Source organism: Nicotiana tabacum, chromosome 12, assembly GCF_000715075.1.
Source record: "Nicotiana tabacum cultivar K326 chromosome 12, ASM71507v2, whole genome shotgun sequence".
NCBI classification, from domain to species: domain Eukaryota; kingdom Viridiplantae; phylum Streptophyta; class Magnoliopsida; order Solanales; family Solanaceae; genus Nicotiana; species Nicotiana tabacum.
This window is the reverse complement of record NC_134091.1, coordinates 127,686,376-127,703,984: the sequence shown is the minus strand read 5'-3', so window position 1 is coordinate 127,703,984 and position 17,609 is coordinate 127,686,376. Positions and strand designations below refer to the sequence as shown.

At 36.0% G+C, this 17,609-nt stretch overlaps 2 protein-coding genes and 1 pseudogene across 6 annotated transcripts; 1 reads left to right on the top strand and 2 right to left on the bottom strand.

Moving 5' to 3' along the window:
- Positions 1–241: 241 nt before the first annotated feature.
- LOC107812239 (protein SAWADEE HOMEODOMAIN HOMOLOG 2) lies at positions 242–8,836 on the top strand. 3 transcript variants are annotated; one of them, XM_016637290.2, is made up of 10 exons: positions 242–513; positions 3,620–3,705; positions 3,797–3,842; positions 3,949–4,156; positions 4,286–4,336; positions 5,634–5,715; positions 5,814–5,865; positions 6,263–6,406; positions 6,487–6,606; positions 7,712–8,836. In XM_016637290.2, exons 1-10 carry the CDS (start codon positions 460–462, stop codon positions 8,549–8,551), a joined length of 1,683 nt encoding a protein of 560 aa, XP_016492776.2. In that variant the 5' UTR covers positions 242–459; the 3' UTR covers positions 8,552–8,836. The 3 variants fall into 3 exon arrangements, with proteins under 3 accessions (XP_016492776.2, XP_016492777.2, XP_016492778.2); XM_016637291.2 differs by having other exon boundaries at positions 287–513; positions 4,292–4,336; XM_016637292.2 differs by lacking the exon at positions 4,286–4,336 and having other exon boundaries at positions 292–513.
- A 1,212-nt stretch (positions 8,837–10,048) lies between these two features.
- LOC107812240 (uncharacterized) lies at positions 10,049–13,821 on the bottom strand. 3 transcript variants are annotated; one of them, XM_016637294.2, is made up of 5 exons: positions 13,318–13,821; positions 11,725–11,943; positions 11,502–11,527; positions 11,144–11,415; positions 10,049–10,421 (listed from the first exon to the last, which is right to left on the bottom strand). In XM_016637294.2, the coding sequence occupies exons 1-4, from the start codon at positions 13,687–13,689 to the stop codon at positions 11,175–11,177; spliced, it is 858 nt and encodes a 285-aa protein (XP_016492780.1). In that variant the 5' UTR covers positions 13,690–13,821; the 3' UTR covers positions 10,049–10,421; positions 11,144–11,174. The 3 variants fall into 3 exon arrangements, with proteins under 3 accessions (XP_016492780.1, XP_075083175.1, XP_016492781.1); XM_075227074.1 differs by having other exon boundaries at positions 10,049–10,417; XM_016637295.2 differs by lacking the exon at positions 10,049–10,421 and adding an exon at positions 10,763–10,894.
- Positions 13,822–15,467: 1,646 nt separating this feature from the next.
- LOC107812237 (UDP-glycosyltransferase 79B6-like) lies at positions 15,468–17,096 on the bottom strand (annotated as a pseudogene).
- Between the last annotated feature and the right edge of the window lie 513 nt (positions 17,097–17,609).

Below are 17,609 nucleotides of genomic sequence, written 5' to 3'. Positions count from 1 at the left end.
AAATCGACACTTAAAAGGAATGGATGGAGTAATTCGTAGCAGACTAATGATATTTGATAAAAATTTACTCGCACCCAACACCAATATGGGGTATTCACCTAAATTTGAGATTTTAATTGTATTAGAGAATAAAATTATAAAATAAATTTCTAGTACTTTTTAAATTCTAAAAGGAATAAAAGCAGAAGAAATAGATTTATCAAGAAAAACAAAGATAAAAGGAAAAAGGGACGTGAAAAACAAAAGAAAATAAAAGGAAAAAGGGAAAAGGAAAAAGAAAATACTTACATTAACGTGAAAACTGAAAACAAATCCAATCCCAATTTCCTCTTCTCTTCCCCTCTCACGGCCGTTTGATCGTTTCTCAAATTTTACCCGTAGCTTCCTCCCGCCGGCGGTAGGCTTCAATTGCTTTCTGAGAGTTTGTATTGCTGTGTATTCCATTAACGCCGTTAACAGATGGGAAGACCGCCGAGTAACGGAGGTCCTACTTTCCGTTTCAACGCCACTGAGGTTAATACCAATTGTTTTCTCTACATTACATATTTTGTGAGCTTCAATTGGTTCATTATACTGCTTTTATGTTTTGTGTACAGTTTATTTATAGATTTTTCTCCTGATTGTTCTTTGCCTGTTTCGTATTTGTCTTTCATTATGTAATTTGTAGTTGTAGACTTGTGAATTTCACATTAATTTTTTCTCTTTTAATATACTGAGACTATTGTACTACTTCATGCTTTTGTTGAGTTTCTTTTGATGACACAGTGTCTGGGCCAGCTTGCCCGCACTCTACTGCTGCGTGTTGAAAGAGTAACATAAAAAAATATTAAAATGCATAATAATTAATGAAAAATATTAAAATTAGGTAGCACGCGGAAAACTAGTCACCCAAAAGAAAACGTAAAAGTAGGGAGTGACGTAAGAACACGAAAAGTGTGGTACTTCATACTATGCAGAGGCGGATCCAGAATTTAAACCCTATGGGTTTAATTTTTAAAATTATTAGCATTAAACTCATTATATTTTTAAAGTTATGGGTTCATATTGACTAGTTTTGCAATTTTAATAAACTTATACATATAAATTTTTACTCCACGTCGAAAGTTATGGTTCAATTGAACCCGTCCAATATACACTACATCCCCCGATACTATGAAGCTAAATGATTCAAAAGTCGGGAATAGATAAGCCGAAATACGTTGGTTGGGTTACGGTGAGGATGTTACTACCTCCCATCAACACATGCATCAGGTAGTCCAAGACTTAGGCAGATAGGAAGAAATCACCTAGTGTGTTTTTTCTCCGCTGAGATTTGAACTTGAAACCTCATGGTTCTCCTCCATTTCATTGACCGCTAGGACATACCCTTGGGTCATGCTTTTGTTGAGTCATTTTCGGATTTTTTCTGAAGTAGCGTATCTGCAAGAAGTATGAGTCCCTGTAAGGGGTTTAAAATGTCCTTAAAAATATTTAAAAGACTAGGAAATATATGTTACACAATAAATTAATCATTAAGTATGAAACTGTGTGCTAAAGATGCCTCTATATGTTGCCAGCCCGTCTGCCACCTGCATATGTGTGTGGTCATATGATGCTGCACTTTAGGCTTTGAAGAGAGTCATGAGAAAAAGAGTGTTGTGTCTGACATTGATAACGTAATAAGGTTTCACAGAAGAGGGAAGAAAGTAAGCCCTTAACTTAAATTTCAGCACGAGCATCATTCGATCTAAGGATCTAGGATTCTCTTGAAGATATTGCAGTCGAATCATTAGAATATGTAGAAAATGTAGAGGGAGATAGGGGTGCGTTGGGAAGGGGGTTGAGTTGGAGCCTGACAATTCATGTCCATTAGGTGTCTGGAATGTTTTGCCCTCACCCTTGGCCTTCGGCCTTCTCTATCGTTTCCTCACTAAAGTGAAGGTACTAAGGTGCGCAGAGCAACAACAACAACATACCCAGTGTAATCATACAAGTGGAGTTTAGGGAGGGTAGTGTGTGCGCAGAGCAACCAAATTGAACTAAGCTCCCGCCATCTCATTTTATGTGGCCTTGTTTGACTAGATACGCAGTTTAAGTAAGAAAGACAGACTTTTGAAGCTTGTAGTCTAAAACAAGCCATAAATGTATGTGTGACTATAAATCATCTCATTAAAAGTACAATGAGAATTTTTAAATTTAAAATTGTTTATAAATATAAAAAGGTATCGTTCTTTTTGGGACAACCTAAAAAGAAAGTATGCCACATGAATTGGAATAGAGGGAGTAGCAATTATGAGTAAAGTTTTATTCATTAAATTCCAAAGAATCTGCTCATAAACAAAACACAACTGCTGGTGGATGCAGCCAATAGAAGAAAGCTAACCTACTAAATTCTACTTCAGAATGTCCAGTGCTCGATATTACATTAAAGCTTTCCTCTTGCTTGAAGCTTGACTTGATCCTGTACTTTATTCTCTATTCCTTCTCGGTTAGAACTGTCTCTAAAGTAAATTTGAGAATATCAACTCCTACACTATTTGGTGTTTCCAAAAGTTTTCATGATTCTTAGTATTGCATATTCCTTACAACTGAAGGCACTAGGTTGAAAACTTGTGCAAATTGAGATATGAATTATGAAATAACATCATGAGTAAGCTAGATGACATTACTTACTGAAAGGAAGTCTTATTCATACTTACTCCTGATGAAGTGTTTATACTGGAGAAATGGAGGTAATCGTCCAATAAGTATATGGGATATGGAGTTGTCTAGAAATAAAGCCGTGGGTAAGTCCTGATGCTTATTTATGCCCCTAGTTGCTTACCTATCTTTACACTAGTTATGCATATCCTTTCAAAACAAATGCTCATTCCTTTGCTATTTTTCCATTCGATGATTGATGTCACTTGTTAAAATGAGATGTTTTTCATCAATTCATGAGCTGCTTTTGTTAATTTTGAAATAACCGTGGAGAAAAAATGTACGTCATAGAAGCTTTCCCACTTATCATACATTCTTCCCTTTTTCAACTATTATACCAAAACATTTCTCCAGACATGTGACCTATGTTGTGCGGACTGACGGACTCTTCAAAATCCTTGTTGCACCCATGCCAACACGACATGGGTGTGAGTGTTGGATCCATACCGGATTTGGTCAACTTACCTTTGGTACTTTGACTACATTCTATGACCGAGAAGTATAGATTGATTGGGTATCGGGTTTGATTTTGGGGTTTGCATATATATTGTCAAAGTATAATTATATGAAGTGTGAGAATGCTTTTCTATTACGTGAGATATTTTATGAATAAAATATTAGGTGTTTATAAAGAATAATAGTTTATCAGTTTTAATTCAACAACTTTAACTAGTCAAAATATATACTTTATATATACATATATTGTCCGTACCCAAGCATCTGTATCCGCACTCAGATCCATACCCCCAAATCCTAAATTTCTGTGATGGCGAGTCCGACCTCTAGATCCGCACCCGCATCGGATACCCCCACCCGAGTCTGAGCAATATAGCATGTGCTTGACAGCTTAATTGTACTGTGTACATTAGTGGCATCTGATAACTTCACAGTGAGATATAGAATCGTGTTGAAAGCCTTAGTAATTTGTCAAACGTTGCAGGTCGCTGAGATGGAAGCTATATTGCAAGCACATAATGCTACAATGCCAGCTCGTGAAGTTCTCGTAGCTCTTGCTGAGAAGTTTAGGTAGGTTGTTAATGAGCCATATATTTAGAGTTGTTCCTTTGATTTTATGTGCTCATGAAGGTTGGATGGTAATGTACCTACTTCTATTTAGTTCTTCAGCGGAGAGATCTGGAAAAATTATGGTTCAAATGAAACAAGTAAGAGGCTTTTCCTTTTTTTAAACCTCTGATGATTGAATGAAAAATGTTTTCGTAACTATTCACTATTTATTTTGTTCCTGAAATTATGAAAGTATTGTCATAGGTTTGGAACTGGTTCCAGAATAGACGATATGCTATTAGAGCAAAAACAGCTAAGGTTCCTGGTAAATTTAGTACCCCGTCAGTGCCTCAAAGTGATCCAGCTATGGTAAGAGCTCCTGCAAAATTGAGTACATCACCTGTGCCTCAGAGTGATCCAGCTGCAGTAAGGATTATGCCCCAAGCCCCTCAACCGATACCTTCTCCTCAAGGTAGAATTTGAAATTTACTACCATGTTTCTAAACAATCACGAATTTCTCTTATGCTTTATTTATGATTAATAAGAGTCTTATATATTCGGTTTTCACTGTTCTTCATTAACTTGTCTGACTTTGGTTAGTTACAGTGAAATCAATGCCCCAAGCGCCTCAACCTCTACCTGCTCCATCAGGTAGAACTGTTGAGCAATATTCTTATGGTTTCTTGTTTTTTGCAAAGTGTCTTCTTAGTGATCCTTGCAATGGATTTACCAACTTATGTTTGTCTATCACGAATTATCATTTATTGCTAGTTGCATATTACCTCATTCTACTGTTGTGTAGGTTCTCTACTTTTTATATACTACTTGTGTATGGGGTTTTTTAATCCCACAATATCAATTAAATATTACCTTATCACACACACACACAAAAAAGAAGAAGAAGAAGATTACTTCATTCTACTAATCTATATTTTGTCATGTGATAAATGTCTGATTACTATATGTCTAGTTACCCTGTTCTGTGGCCTTCTCGTATGTGGCAGTGTGCACATTTGATCAGTCTTAACTAGAGCTGGAGGGAGCAGAAGTATGCCATACTAATAATATCTTTATTGATACTTTTGATAGTGTAATGTGCTAAAAGTGGTAAAGGCATTACGGTGTTTAAGCTGTTTCTTAAGCTTCTTGGTATCCACCTTATCTTGAATTGCTAAAGTAGGGATGAGGTCTGCGTACATACTACCCTCCCAGATCCCACTTGTGGGAATATACTGGGTAGGTTGTAGTTGTTGATCCCGGCTAGCTGAGAAGATGGTGCTTTCAGAATTGAAATTCTGTAGGCCGGCAGAATTATTGAACTGCTGAAAAAGATGATGTGATTTTGATCCTCAGTTGGATTTTATTAAAGTAAATTCATGAGAACTTGCAATGAAATGTTAACTGGAGGAGGATAACTGTGAACCGCCGTCATATTGTTAAGAAGCTGAATACTCTCTATAATTTCTGATTACGAAAAATGGTGATAATTAATTAGAACAAATAGCTAGATCCACGAATACGAGGTTCCTCTGCTGTTTAACGAGAGCAGATTGACTCTTGGAAACATAGAGTCCACCGATTTTGATCTTCAGAAGATGTGTGATTAGATTAGGCTGTTTCAGAATGAGTAAGGCATATCTCATCAAAGGAGTTTGTTTGTGGTTTCACTAGATGATCATTTTTTGGAAATCTGTCCTTCTCTAGGAAAATACTTCAAAAATGATATTTAAGAAAATAGTGGCTGAATCACTACCCTTGTTGATAAGATGATGAATGAGAAGTTTGGCTAAATTTCAAGTACTGTTTTAAAAAATAATACAGCAAAAAATCTGCAGGTTCCTTTTGCTCTTTTTTCCCTGTTTCTCTCTTGAAAAAGAACTACTTTTTCCTCTAATTTATTTCTTTCGAGTCGTAACCCAACTCCACCTATTTTCTACTTGTTTTTTAGTGGCAGTACAAAATGTGGGCAGGAGTGCTTCAGATAACATTCAAATGGAGTTTGAAGCTAAATCTGCAAGAGATGGTGCATGGTTTGTCTTTTAAGTCATTCTATACATTTGCTTCATTTCCATCATCATTAGATCTTGGTTGCTAGTAATTATAGATTAATGATATTATCCTTCCTTAGGTATGATGTAGCAAGCTTCCTATCACATAGATCCGTGGAGACTGCTGATCCGGTAATTCTCAGAGATACCTATCTAATGTTCCATGAAAGATATTATTGTTAGCCTGGTGGTTAAATTTGTACATTATGAATAGAATTATCTTTCCGCTCTTTCTTTTTACCCAATGGAGTTTGCCATTGATTGTTGAGGCAAGTTTAGCCCTAAATCAGGAAATACATGATTGGTGCTTTTCTAGTTTCGTTTTCCAGCCCCTCTGTAACATGCGTGGCCTTTTTGTCTGATGTTGAGGATCATAATTCAAACTATGTCTTTTTCTGGAACATGCTCCAAAACTAGAGGCTATCTCCATGAAGTTGTTTCATTTACCTTGTGCATATCTTCTTCTTCCTGTCTGTTTTACCTTATCCCCTTTTTTTTTCTCTTAATGGTCACAAACTTCTAATTTCAGGAAGTCCTTGTTCGATTCGCGGGGTTTGGAGCAGAGGAGGATGAGTGGGTAAATGTACGTAAGCACGTAAGACAGCGATCCCTTCCATGTGAATCGTCAGAATGTGTTGCAGTTCTCCCTGGCGATCTGATTCTTTGCTTCCAGGTGCATTTTATTATGGGTCAAATGTTAAAGCTAAACTTACCAAACTGTCATCATTTAGCTAAGGCTCTTATAATTTTCAGGAAGGCAAAGAGCAGGCTCTCTACTTTGATGCGCATGTCCTTGATGCTCAAAGACGCAGACATGATGTGAGAGGTTGCCGTTGTCGGTTTCTGGTTCGTTATGATCATGATCAGTCTGAGGTATTCAATTAATCCCTTTTTCTGTAATTTTCTGCTTTTATCTCTACATTCTGGCCTAAGCTTTCCTGAATGTATTTCAGATTTCTGACTACTTTGTGCTTTACTGGTAAAAGTGTTTGTTGCTTGTTACTAACAAAAAAACAATTGTTCATAAGGAAGAAACAGCTTTAGCAGCAAATAATCGCTCGTTAAAAACTGTATCTTCCTTGTAAATTTGACAACTGCTGTTTACAGATTGGTTATTACTCCTATCTTTTTATCATGCCTCCTTTTTTTAGCCTTGTATTGATCTGTTATGATACGTTAGTTTCTACAGCTGTCCTTTGGCTGAAATCAGCAACTGAAGAGAGATCACCCCTTGTTCCTTTGTATGGTTAGTAACACTTGCCCTCTGAAAGACGTCAGCTGGAATATCGATCAGTGTCAGACAGACAAACGAAATTGATCAAATAAAATATTGAGGAAATAAATACCAGGAACATGTTAAGGAAAAGACCAGTGATTATGATGGATAAGATATTATGTGGTGCTACACGTAGACTGAACATAAGTGTAGCCTGTCATCATCCGAAGAGAATGAGTTTTATCCCAAATAGGTTTGCACAACCAGGAAATGTTATGAGATAGGTACGGGAGAGGACGGGGGTGTGGCCGTATAGCCCATCCATTAGAAGAAATAGAATAATGACTTGGAGGCCAACTATATTCTAATGCAGCCAAGTGGTTTTTGAATAGTCAGGGAGCCATTTTCAAACATGGTGGTACCGACAGTTGCTGCAGATGAAAGTTTTTGCATTGTTATCTATTCCTGGTTATTTTGGAATATATCTGAGGCTTCTACTTAGAGGACCATGTTAAATTTGAAGTTAAAAAGAGACTTCAAAATGTTTAGGTGTAATATCTGATGCTTGTCGCATGTAAGTCGGTTTTTTATAGACCTTGTGCTGCGCAATGGGGGTACACTATCTACCTTTAATGTTGGTCATTTATGCTTGAGACATCTAGTTTTCATCCATAGGTGTTAGTAGTTTTATAGAATTTGTCAAGGATAGACATCATATCATAGTTTTCACTTGGGTTTAATTGACTGTCTTCTCCTATCCAGGAAATTGTTCCTCTGAGAAAGGTTTGTCGTCGGCCTGAAACTGACTATAGGTTGCAGCAACTAAATGCTGAATCTCTGAAGCAGCAAAAAATAGGTAACGACATCACAAGGGGCAACACTACAAAGGTTTATCCTCCAGCTGAAACAACACAGAAAGCTCAAACTGAATCAAGGATAATAGCAGCAGAACCAACACAAAAGCAGCCTGCACCGGAGGACACCACCAAGCCAGTACCCAATTTTGCTCCTATGCAGCTGCAGAAATCTAGTACTGATTCTCTAACAGGAAATACTTTGGCGGAAACAACACCCCAGTGTATGGAAGAAATGACAGAGAAGCCTGTAGCTGGAACAACTGAGGTGCCAGATGAAGCACCAGAGAAGTCTCCTGTTGAAGCACCAGCTGAAACAGCAGGAAAGTCTCCTGCTGAAACAACTCTTGAGCCTCCGGCTGCTTCAACGTCGAAGCCAGATGAAGCACCAGAGGAGCCTCCTACTGAAACAACTCTTAAGCCTCCGGCTGCTTCAACAACGAAGCCAGATGAAGCAGCAGAGCAGCCTCCTGCTGAAGCAACTCTTAAGCCTCCGGCTCCTTCAACATCAAATCCAGATGAAGCACCAGAAGAGCCTCCTGCTGAAACAACTCTTGAGCCTCCAGCTGATTCAACGTCGAAGCCAGCTGAAGAACCAGAGGAGCCTCCTGCTGAAACTAGTCTTAAACCTCCGGCTGATTCTATATCAAAGCCAGCCGAAGCACCAGCGGAGCAGCCTAAGGAAGAGGAACATGTCTATGCTGGAGCAACTGCAGCTTCCATGGATCATGATAATGCATCTGTATAAGCAAATCTTTGTCGCCAAAAGTTATAAACATCGTCAGTGTGGTCAATATTACTAAGTTAGGATTCCTAGGGAAAGAGAAGCCCCGGAGTTGGAGGAGGCTGGATAAAAACTTATTCTTGCGGATTCCTCCTTCCCTTATGTTGTTGAATACGAGGGACTTTTACTAGTAGCTCCAGTCAGTCAGTAAATAGACTTGTAAAAAATTTAGATTTGCCCTTGTAACCTGAACTCTGATTCTTATCTTTTGCATCATCATCAGCCGATACTACTCTATTCTTCTTGCTACATGAGTTTTAATATGCCTTTGTTCCTTTTCTGCCCTTGTTCCTGTTCTTCTTCAATATAATTACTTTAATTTTTTTGTGAGGTGGACCTATTGTTTTTGTTCATTACCATTCTCTGATTTTTGTTTTCACAGAAATTTCAGCAGCTTCTTAACTGTAAATTTCTTGACTTAAAAGTTATTCGATAGACTCTTTATCAGAACATGTTTTTCAATTTTCTCATATTTGGTAATTAAAATGTAATGAAAAATACCAACTTCTTACTGAAAAATCTGCAGGTTGAACCCAAGGTCGAGGAGTTTTGTCAGTGATCAACAACAATAAAGTAGTGAGTGGAGGCTATACTTTGCTGCTATGGATCTTTGGTCCAAATAGCCATTTTTTCTACCTCATTGATTATGGTTGTAGTTAGGGGTGTTCGTCAGTTGGTACATAATAATATTTAGTCATTTCGGTTCGATATTCAGTTTTTTAAAATACTATACCAATATCATACCTATTTAAATTCGTTATGATTCAGCTTTTCTCCTTTCTATTTCGGTTTATTCAGTTTGACAACTTCGGTTTGTTAGGCTCAAATATTAACTAATGCATAAAGCCATAGAATGTAATATTCTTAAGGTACTCACAAATATGAAAACAAAAATATTATAATATAATGGGAAAAAGATGGAAACCCAAATGCTAAACCTAGACGGGAGAAAGGTTAGTAGGAACCCGAAAAAGCGGGGAAAGACAAGTATAGTGGGAAAAAAAGGTGGTAAAGGTTAAAGAAAACTATAAAAATAGCGGGAAGTAAATTCAGAACTTTAATATTTATGCTAGAATCAATAATATATGTATTGTGTAATTTAATATATATTTCGGTACAATGTCGGTATTTCGGTATTTTATTTTTAAATACCGAATACCATACCTAATACCAATTTTTTTTAAAAACTTAAACCAAATACCATACCAAATAGCAAAATTTTCGGTTTCGATACGATAATTCGGTATTTACTAAATTATGCTTAAGCCTAGTTGCAGTACTACATTCCCTGGACACAAAATCAAATGGCTTGGCTATCACATAACTCCAACACTAGTTGAAGAAAATTATTCAAGGGGTTACTTTTATTCAAGCTGCAGACTACATTGAGAGACAAGGGAACCAAATCAGAACAGTCCAATGGTAACCACGGCCCTAGACTATGGTAAAGCAACAAGAAAATTTCACAAATATCACAACTAGAAGAATATACGAAGTGTACAACATACAAGATCATCACGAACTTCACTATCTACTGTTTAATGATCCTATTTCTTGGAAACAAATATTTTCAAGTGGCTCCTACAACTTCTGTTTGGCATTTACATATCGCACTATACTTCATGAACTGGTTGAGGATGGATGTAGTCGTTAAATCATTTGACTTCGCCAAAAAGAAGACAGATGAACGAACATATATGGTCTTCTGGCCTTAACCAATCCAACACCTCCGGATTTGCACTGCTGGCCTTTATATAGCCTGATCCGAACTGCCTTGTGCAACTACAGAAATCTTGCGCATAAACTGGCTAGTATCTGCTTCTGTTCTGTCTGGCTGCAAGAAGGAATTTTTGTCCATCAGAATGACATTTCTGTCTTATATATGTGCTCTGGATAGGAGATCAGAAACTTTTGACACTACAATTGCATATAATCCAACTTATTTATGTCGTACTTCAAGAAAAATGCCGCCTATATTTTGAACAGATTTGCCGCCCCTGCACACACAGGAGCATGTATTTCCACTGCAAGTAGGAATATCTTGGCAATGGCTATTGTTTCTGTGGTGGCAGCATGTTTAAACCTTACGGGCCCATAGTATCATTTAGTGTTACAGAATATGCCCTCGGATAGCAGAGCAAACATAAACTATGACGGAAAGCATATAAATTGAACAAGAAATCCCTCAACAAGGCCAGTAATTTTCCGTTTCTGCCTCAAATCACGTGCCTATTTGCCTTAACTTCAAAACATCAGGTCAATTTTCTTACTCCATCTAGCAACCCTACTGTAACCCAGAGCTCACAACTGCAACAAAATGGTTGGTCCCCGTTGGAGGTATATATACGAAAGCGATTAGTTATGATGATAAAAGAAAAGAATGTTGTTTTCCTATTTTCTCCTGCCATGCAGCAAAAAAAAGCATCAAGTAATTCTACTTTTGTAATATGTCCACAAACTAGTAGTCAAATCTACTCACAGAAATTTGTCTCATCCTATTATTATGTTTTTTCCTAACTGGAAATTGCAAAATAATGGAAAAGTAGTGTACTAAACCTGGTCTTCATTTCTAAATCATATTCTTGCACTATTTTGTATCCTCAGATGTTTTATTGCGGTCGTCTCTGTTCGCTTCAGTGCTATCTACAGGACGTGCTGATGTTAGATCCTTCGAACTCAACTGTGCTTCACCTTTATTATTAGTTTCTTCACTAGCAGAATCTCCCATGATAGAGTTCAAGGCAAGCTGACCCGAATAAAGGAACAAACCGACAGAGTTGATGCCAAAGACAAATGTTGCGAGGTAGCATATTCCATTTATAATAGTTCTGCAAACAGTTTTTAAATAAGAAGGTTTCATAATCTTTCACCAGTAATGCATGCATTAGTATAAAGGAAAGATATTAGAAACTACCTAATCGTTATTGTTATCTGGCGAACCTGTTACAAACACAACGAACGAATGATTATCAAATGGTAAACAATAGAAGTATGGTATAGATTTTCTCCCGTTCACCCTTTTTCCTATTCTGAATGAGTTGTCTGAATCTTTACTCAACTTACTATGCATAGTGGGGGTAACAATGGAAAAATGGGAGCAAAGAAACAGCAAATTCAAAGGCAAATGAGAGGCAAACCGAGAAACTATCTGAAAGCGCCTGGCGATTGAGAGAAGCTTCAATGGTGGTAGTGAACTTGTAAAGGAGAAGTGCAATAACACCCGCTGTTAAACCTCCCAACAGTGCTTGAACAGGTGAAGGTGGAGCTTTGGCGTCAACTGGTGTTGGCGTCATAGCTTTCAAACTCTCCATTGCCTCCTCCTTCAACGTTTTCTTCGCCCCTGTTGACCTAAGTTTCTAATACCACCAAAAAGAAAGCCCCATATTACTACATTAAAGCTTGACAAAAAAACATATATTCTCACCTAATACCTTAAGTCATAACTGGGATTAAAGTCCTACAAGTAGATTATGCCTCCTTCTCATATTACATGTTATCATGTCAAATACTTAATGCATATCCAATCAACTGAACAAGAACTGAAGCTAAGGAGTGACATACTTACTCATACTTCCACAATCATATCAATGAAATTAAAAATAAACAGAGGAATAACATGAAGATGAAAGCATGTACCAGCGTAGCTACACTATGGCAAGGGTGGTCACGCGAACACCCTTCGCCGAAAGATCAAATATTACTTTATATAGTTAAAATATTACTTTTTGAACACCCTTAATATAGTTGAGTGAGGCACTCGAGTAGTCTAGGGTATTCACGAGTTCAAATCTCTATAAATATATATATTTTCCCATTTTGTTTGCCAAACTAAACGGATACCACCGTATGTGGTCTATCTGACTCCTTTTTATACTGAATTTTTTTCTAATAAATAACTCTTAAAATTTAAATTTTGTGTAAAAACAAACAACTAATCTTAAAAGTAGTTTTAAAATTAAACGTTGTTTCTTAAATAAATTTTATAATTTAAAAGTCAAGCTTTGCAAAAATTTCTTCAATAACAATTCTCTTGATACTACAAATCCTCTCGACTCTCTCTTTCCTTTGATTTTATGCTTACTTTTATCAGTAAATTTCTATTGTCATCTTTTTTATGTTAGTTTTGATTACAAGTGTTTTTATTGTTTAGATAAATGTAGCTTAGTTTAATTTTAAAAAAATTGTGCACCCATTCGTCGAGAAAAAAAATTATTGGCTTCTTTAAAGTTTGAACACTTTTGGCGAGATTTGTGGCTACGACACTGCATGTACAATCTATTCATTGCCTAATAACCTTGTGCTGCTCCATTTTATATGATACTATTACTTCTTGAGAATTCAATAATTTTTGTTAATTTGTCAAACATTTTGAATATTTTTAACAATAAAATATGGGACTTGTAATATCTTTATCCAGCACCAAACACATAAATATTACTCTCTCTTCCCATTTCATGTGACACAGTTTACTTTTTAGTCAATCCCAAAAACAATATACATTTTTATATTTAGTACTCTAACAAATTTAACTATAAACTTTTCATTTTAAGTTTTAACAACATGACTATAGAGCCATACAAATATTTATGACATGTTTTAAACTACAAGTTTTAAATTTTTTTATTTCTTTCAAACTCCTTATCTAGTCCAATAGTCACACAAATATATTTTGGAGTTAGTGAAAATATGCAAAATTCACACAATGGAGAGTGTAAAGACGAGAGCTTTACCAGTTCTTTAGCACGTTTAGCGCGGCGGCGGAGGGAGCGAAAGAGGAAAACGGAAATAGCACCGGTGAGGAGAAGACTAGTGGCAGTTTGAAGAGGAGAAGGGTCATCAGAAGTAGCAAATATATCCGTTATTGAAGATGGAAGCTCAATGGGTCCCTCCTCCAGTGGCGCGTCGGTTGTAACGGTAACTGTTTCATCTGGGGCCTCAGCAAGCCATGACTGTGACGGCGGCGCGTGGGATTTAGTGGCTGAGACTGAACGGCGCGTGGCAATGGGTTTGTGGGGCAAATTGTGAAATGAAGTGATGGGGTTAGGAGGGAAAGAGAGAGGGAAGAAGTAGTTGGATGAGATGAAGGATTGTGTCTGCAACATTTCAAGAATTTTAGAGCTGTGTTAATGGTGAAGAGGATAAGAGTTATGGTTTTGAACACTCAAAAAAAAAAAAGAAAAAATTCAAGAATCTTGGATTGAATAATAATATCAGGATTTCTGGTAAGGAAATATCTTTCATGGTTGAATTTCAAATTTTGTTTTATGTAATATTATTTCATTTTCAGCCTGTCCGAAAAAGTACAAAATATTTTTATATTTAAAAATAATTTATTTCTTTTGTTTTCTTTTAGTAAATTAAGGAAATAATAGATTTTTTTTATTTGTTTATTTTAGTAAATTAAGAGAGAATTGATGATTTGTTTTTATTTAAGCTTATCATTAAGTAACTATTTTCCAAATTAATTGGGATACTACTAGTCCACTTAGTTTTTAAAGTAACATTAATAAGGATAATTTAGTAAAATAAATACTTAATTACTTTTTAAAAAGGAGTACAAAATGTAAAATGGACAAGTAAAAGAAAATGGAGGGGGTAACTTCAAACTTCTCATATTACCTTTTATTTGAGATATATTTATACTCACACAAATATTTCTTATTTGTTTCAAGTCACAAATTTCAAAAATATTTATTTCTTTCTTCGATTCTATACCTGGTCAAACAATATCATATAAATTGAAATGCACGGAGTATGTATTCTCACCTCATCCATAATAAACTGGTCTACTTTGGTCCAAATAATGGTAAGTTTTTACCATTAATTTTAAAATAGTAGCTAGTGACTACTGTATTAATTTGTCATAAGGTGTTCAACTATATAATATGATAGTGGAAAAAATGTACTACCTGAAAACATATTTCCTTGCTTAAGATTATAAGAATTAAACGTTATCATTATGCCAAAAGTTAATTATTCTATGTAATACTAAAGTCAATTTTTTTTTTGTATAATAAAGTCACTATATTATGTGCTAGCTGTCAAGAAAATACAGAACACCAAAAAGTCAAATTTTGGTGCCAAAAAAATGACATGCCATTGCCAAATTGCCATGTCATCATCATTTTGCCAGCATGTGCATGCCACGTCATAAAAGATAAAGAATAAAATCTCCTTGTCGTACCCATATTATAGGCATAAACAATTAAAAAAAGTTTAAGAAGAAACGAAAACAAATTCAAATCGTCTAGTCTACTACATGACTTCCAGGATTTCACCACGAGCCAGATTTCACTCCCTGTGAATATAAATAAGCTCAAAATTTAAGCTTGATCGATCTAACTTTAGATTAGAATTCTTATCTAGTCTATTAGACATTAGCTGTCACGGACGGAGCTAGCTCTTCTTTTATGAGTTCGACCAAACTAAATAATTTTAAAATTTTATACTCATAAGCTTCAAACCATGACTCTATCTTTATTGGATTACAGTTATTAATGAAGAAGCACAAGGAGAATCTTGTCTTTCTTTTTCTCATATCTCTTAATTTCTCCTGCAACTTCAATCGGTCAAGGACTCCACGTATGACACGACGTGGATATTTGGCTTCTCAACTAAAAAGTGTCGAAAAAGAGTTTCGACGAGAAAATGTCAAGAGTACCTATTCATGACATTCATACCTTTCGTGGGTTAAAGCTCAAACAGTTGCTTAAACAACACAATTATCGGGCATTTTAGCAATACAGTTATTTTAGTTCAATTACTTTTTGATCTACCGTCTTTTCAAAGGGTATAATGGTCAAAAACCTCCTTCAAGACGTTTTCAGGGTAATATTTTTCGACGAATAATCACACTCTATTTCTTTATATAAAATTGAACTGCAGAAAACCAAAAAAAATCATGACCATTTGACAGAAAGATAGATACATAACGTCAATTATTGGGGCACACACATAATAGATTTTAGCAACGTGCTCCTAGAGTAGCAATAATAATAATAACATTCCCAATATGGAATTTAAGGAGGCTAGAATATACGCAAACTTTACAATAACTAACTAAAGCATATGCAAATTATGCATGAACTCTTCAATATAACCACTCATGAATCCTGGCCTTGTTAATGTATTCCACTTGGCATGATTTTTCTTGACCAAACAACCCAATTCACTCCCTTCATTCATTGCACTTCTTATAACCTTAGACAAATTCTCCTTAGTAAACCATCCATTTTCATCTCTTTCTACCTCAACTGCAACATTTAATTCATCAGCCAAAAGCCTAGTATTCAAGATTTGGTCACCTAAATATGGTATAAGCACAATTTGGCATTCACTCATTAAAGACTCCCACATTGATCCAAATCCACAATGACTCACAAAACACCCTATTGAAGAGTGACTCAAAATCCCAATTTGTGGCACTAAATCTCCATAAACTATGCCCATACCTTTAGTTCTCTCTTCAAATCCCTCTGGTAGGGCTTCTTCGATCGTCTTGACACCTAACGGAGGTTTTAAAGCAATTAAAAAAGGAAAACCTGTCAATTCAATTCCTAAAACAAGTTCTTGAAATTAGTTCTTTTCAAGAACCATTTGACTCCCAAATGCACAAAATTGAACGGACCCTGCTTGAATTGTTTGAGCCAATTAGCCCATTTTTCCTCTAAGAGCTCTTTTGATGTTGGTTCGGGCAATATAGGTCCAGTTAGAAACACTGGTTTATTATATTGGCTAGACAAATAGTCACATAAAGGTCCTTCTACTTCTCTACATGTCCTAATTGATATAGCATCACATTTTTTCAATGCTGTTGTGACACGATCATAAAACGTTACACCACGGCCATATTCGTGAAACATAAAGGAAAGAGCACGAGATTCGTGCTCGCGGAGCACTACTGCTGAAGAAGGATACCCTTTTGGCGGTTTTATCATTTCTTCAACAGTGGTGCACCAGAAGGACATGATTTTTTCACGGGGACTAACATAATTGCTAGAGATGCAGCACAAACGACGTTGCAACATATCGTTTTATAGCCAATTTCAGGGGCATAATCAGGTATCCAATAAGCAAAATCGTAAAATACAATGTGTGGTTTTAATTTTGCGAGTAAAAAATTAATTTGATCGCGCATTTGATCTAAGGCCGTGGCAAGATGACATGTTAGGAATATGGGCACGTCTGATGCGGTTTCTGTGCCCTGGGGAAGGCCTTCAACCCGAGGAATAGTAAGAGAATGAAATGTGATTAGATTTGGATGAAGATTGATGTTTTGCAATTGGAATTAAGCTTTTTTGGGCAATAAAAAGGAGATTTGATGCCCTCTTTTAGCTAGTTCGTTTGCAATGTGTAGAAATGGGGTGAAATGACCAAATGCAAACCATGGGAACATGGCTATGTGTAATTTTTTGCTGTTATAATCAGACATGTTATATGTATAGTGTTAAGTGTGTTAAGGTGAAGGAGACAATATATTCCATAGGACTTGCCGAAGTATGTGTAATGTGGCTTTTATTTTGGCCATCCTTTTAAAAGGTCTTGTTGGCTATTTTTTGTTCAAGTTAAAAAACATGTGAAAAGCAAGAAAGTTGAGTAACATGTGGCTGATTTATTAGCTTGTTTGGCCAACTTGAATTAATTCCACCGCAAACTATACCTAATACTTTATACTTTTGAAGGATCTTCCGTTGTTTTTGTTGTTATTGCTGTCACTTGTCACTATACCAAGCTTCTTCAAAGTCACAAATATTTTTTTTTTCTAAAAGTACTTTTTTTCTTCAAAGTTGAGTGTTTGGCCATACTTTTAGAAAAAAAGAAGTGTTTTTGAGTAGAAGCGGAAGCAGAAAAGAGTAGTTACTCCCCCAAAGCATATTTTTTTAAAAGCACTTTTGAGAAAATACACTTAATAGTATTTTTTTGGTCAAACACTAATTGTTGTTCAGAAGTGATTTTCTAATTAATTAGTCAAATACAAACTGTTTGTCACCAAAAGTACTTTTGAAAAAGTATTTTTCAAACT

Coding starts and splice junctions, on each gene's coding strand:
- LOC107812239 (XM_016637290.2), top strand. CDS start 460: ATGGGAAGACCGCCGAGTAACGGAGGTCCTACTTTCCGTTTCAACGCC. Junction 5,866..6,262: donor CCGTGGAGACTGCTGATCCG/GTAATTCTCAGA, acceptor TTCTAATTTCAG/GAAGTCCTTGTTCGATTCGC. Junction 6,407..6,486: donor ATCTGATTCTTTGCTTCCAG/GTGCATTTTATT, acceptor TATAATTTTCAG/GAAGGCAAAGAGCAGGCTCT.
- LOC107812240 (XM_016637294.2), bottom strand. CDS start 13,689: ATGTTGCAGACACAATCCTTCATCTCATCCAACTACTTCTTCCCTCTC. Junction 11,944..13,317: donor CTAAACGTGCTAAAGAACTG/GTAAAGCTCTCG, acceptor TGGTGGTATTAG/AAACTTAGGTCAACAGGGGC. Junction 11,528..11,724: donor CGCTTTCAGATAGTTTCTCG/GTTTGCCTCTCA, acceptor TGTTTGTAACAG/GTTCGCCAGATAACAATAAC.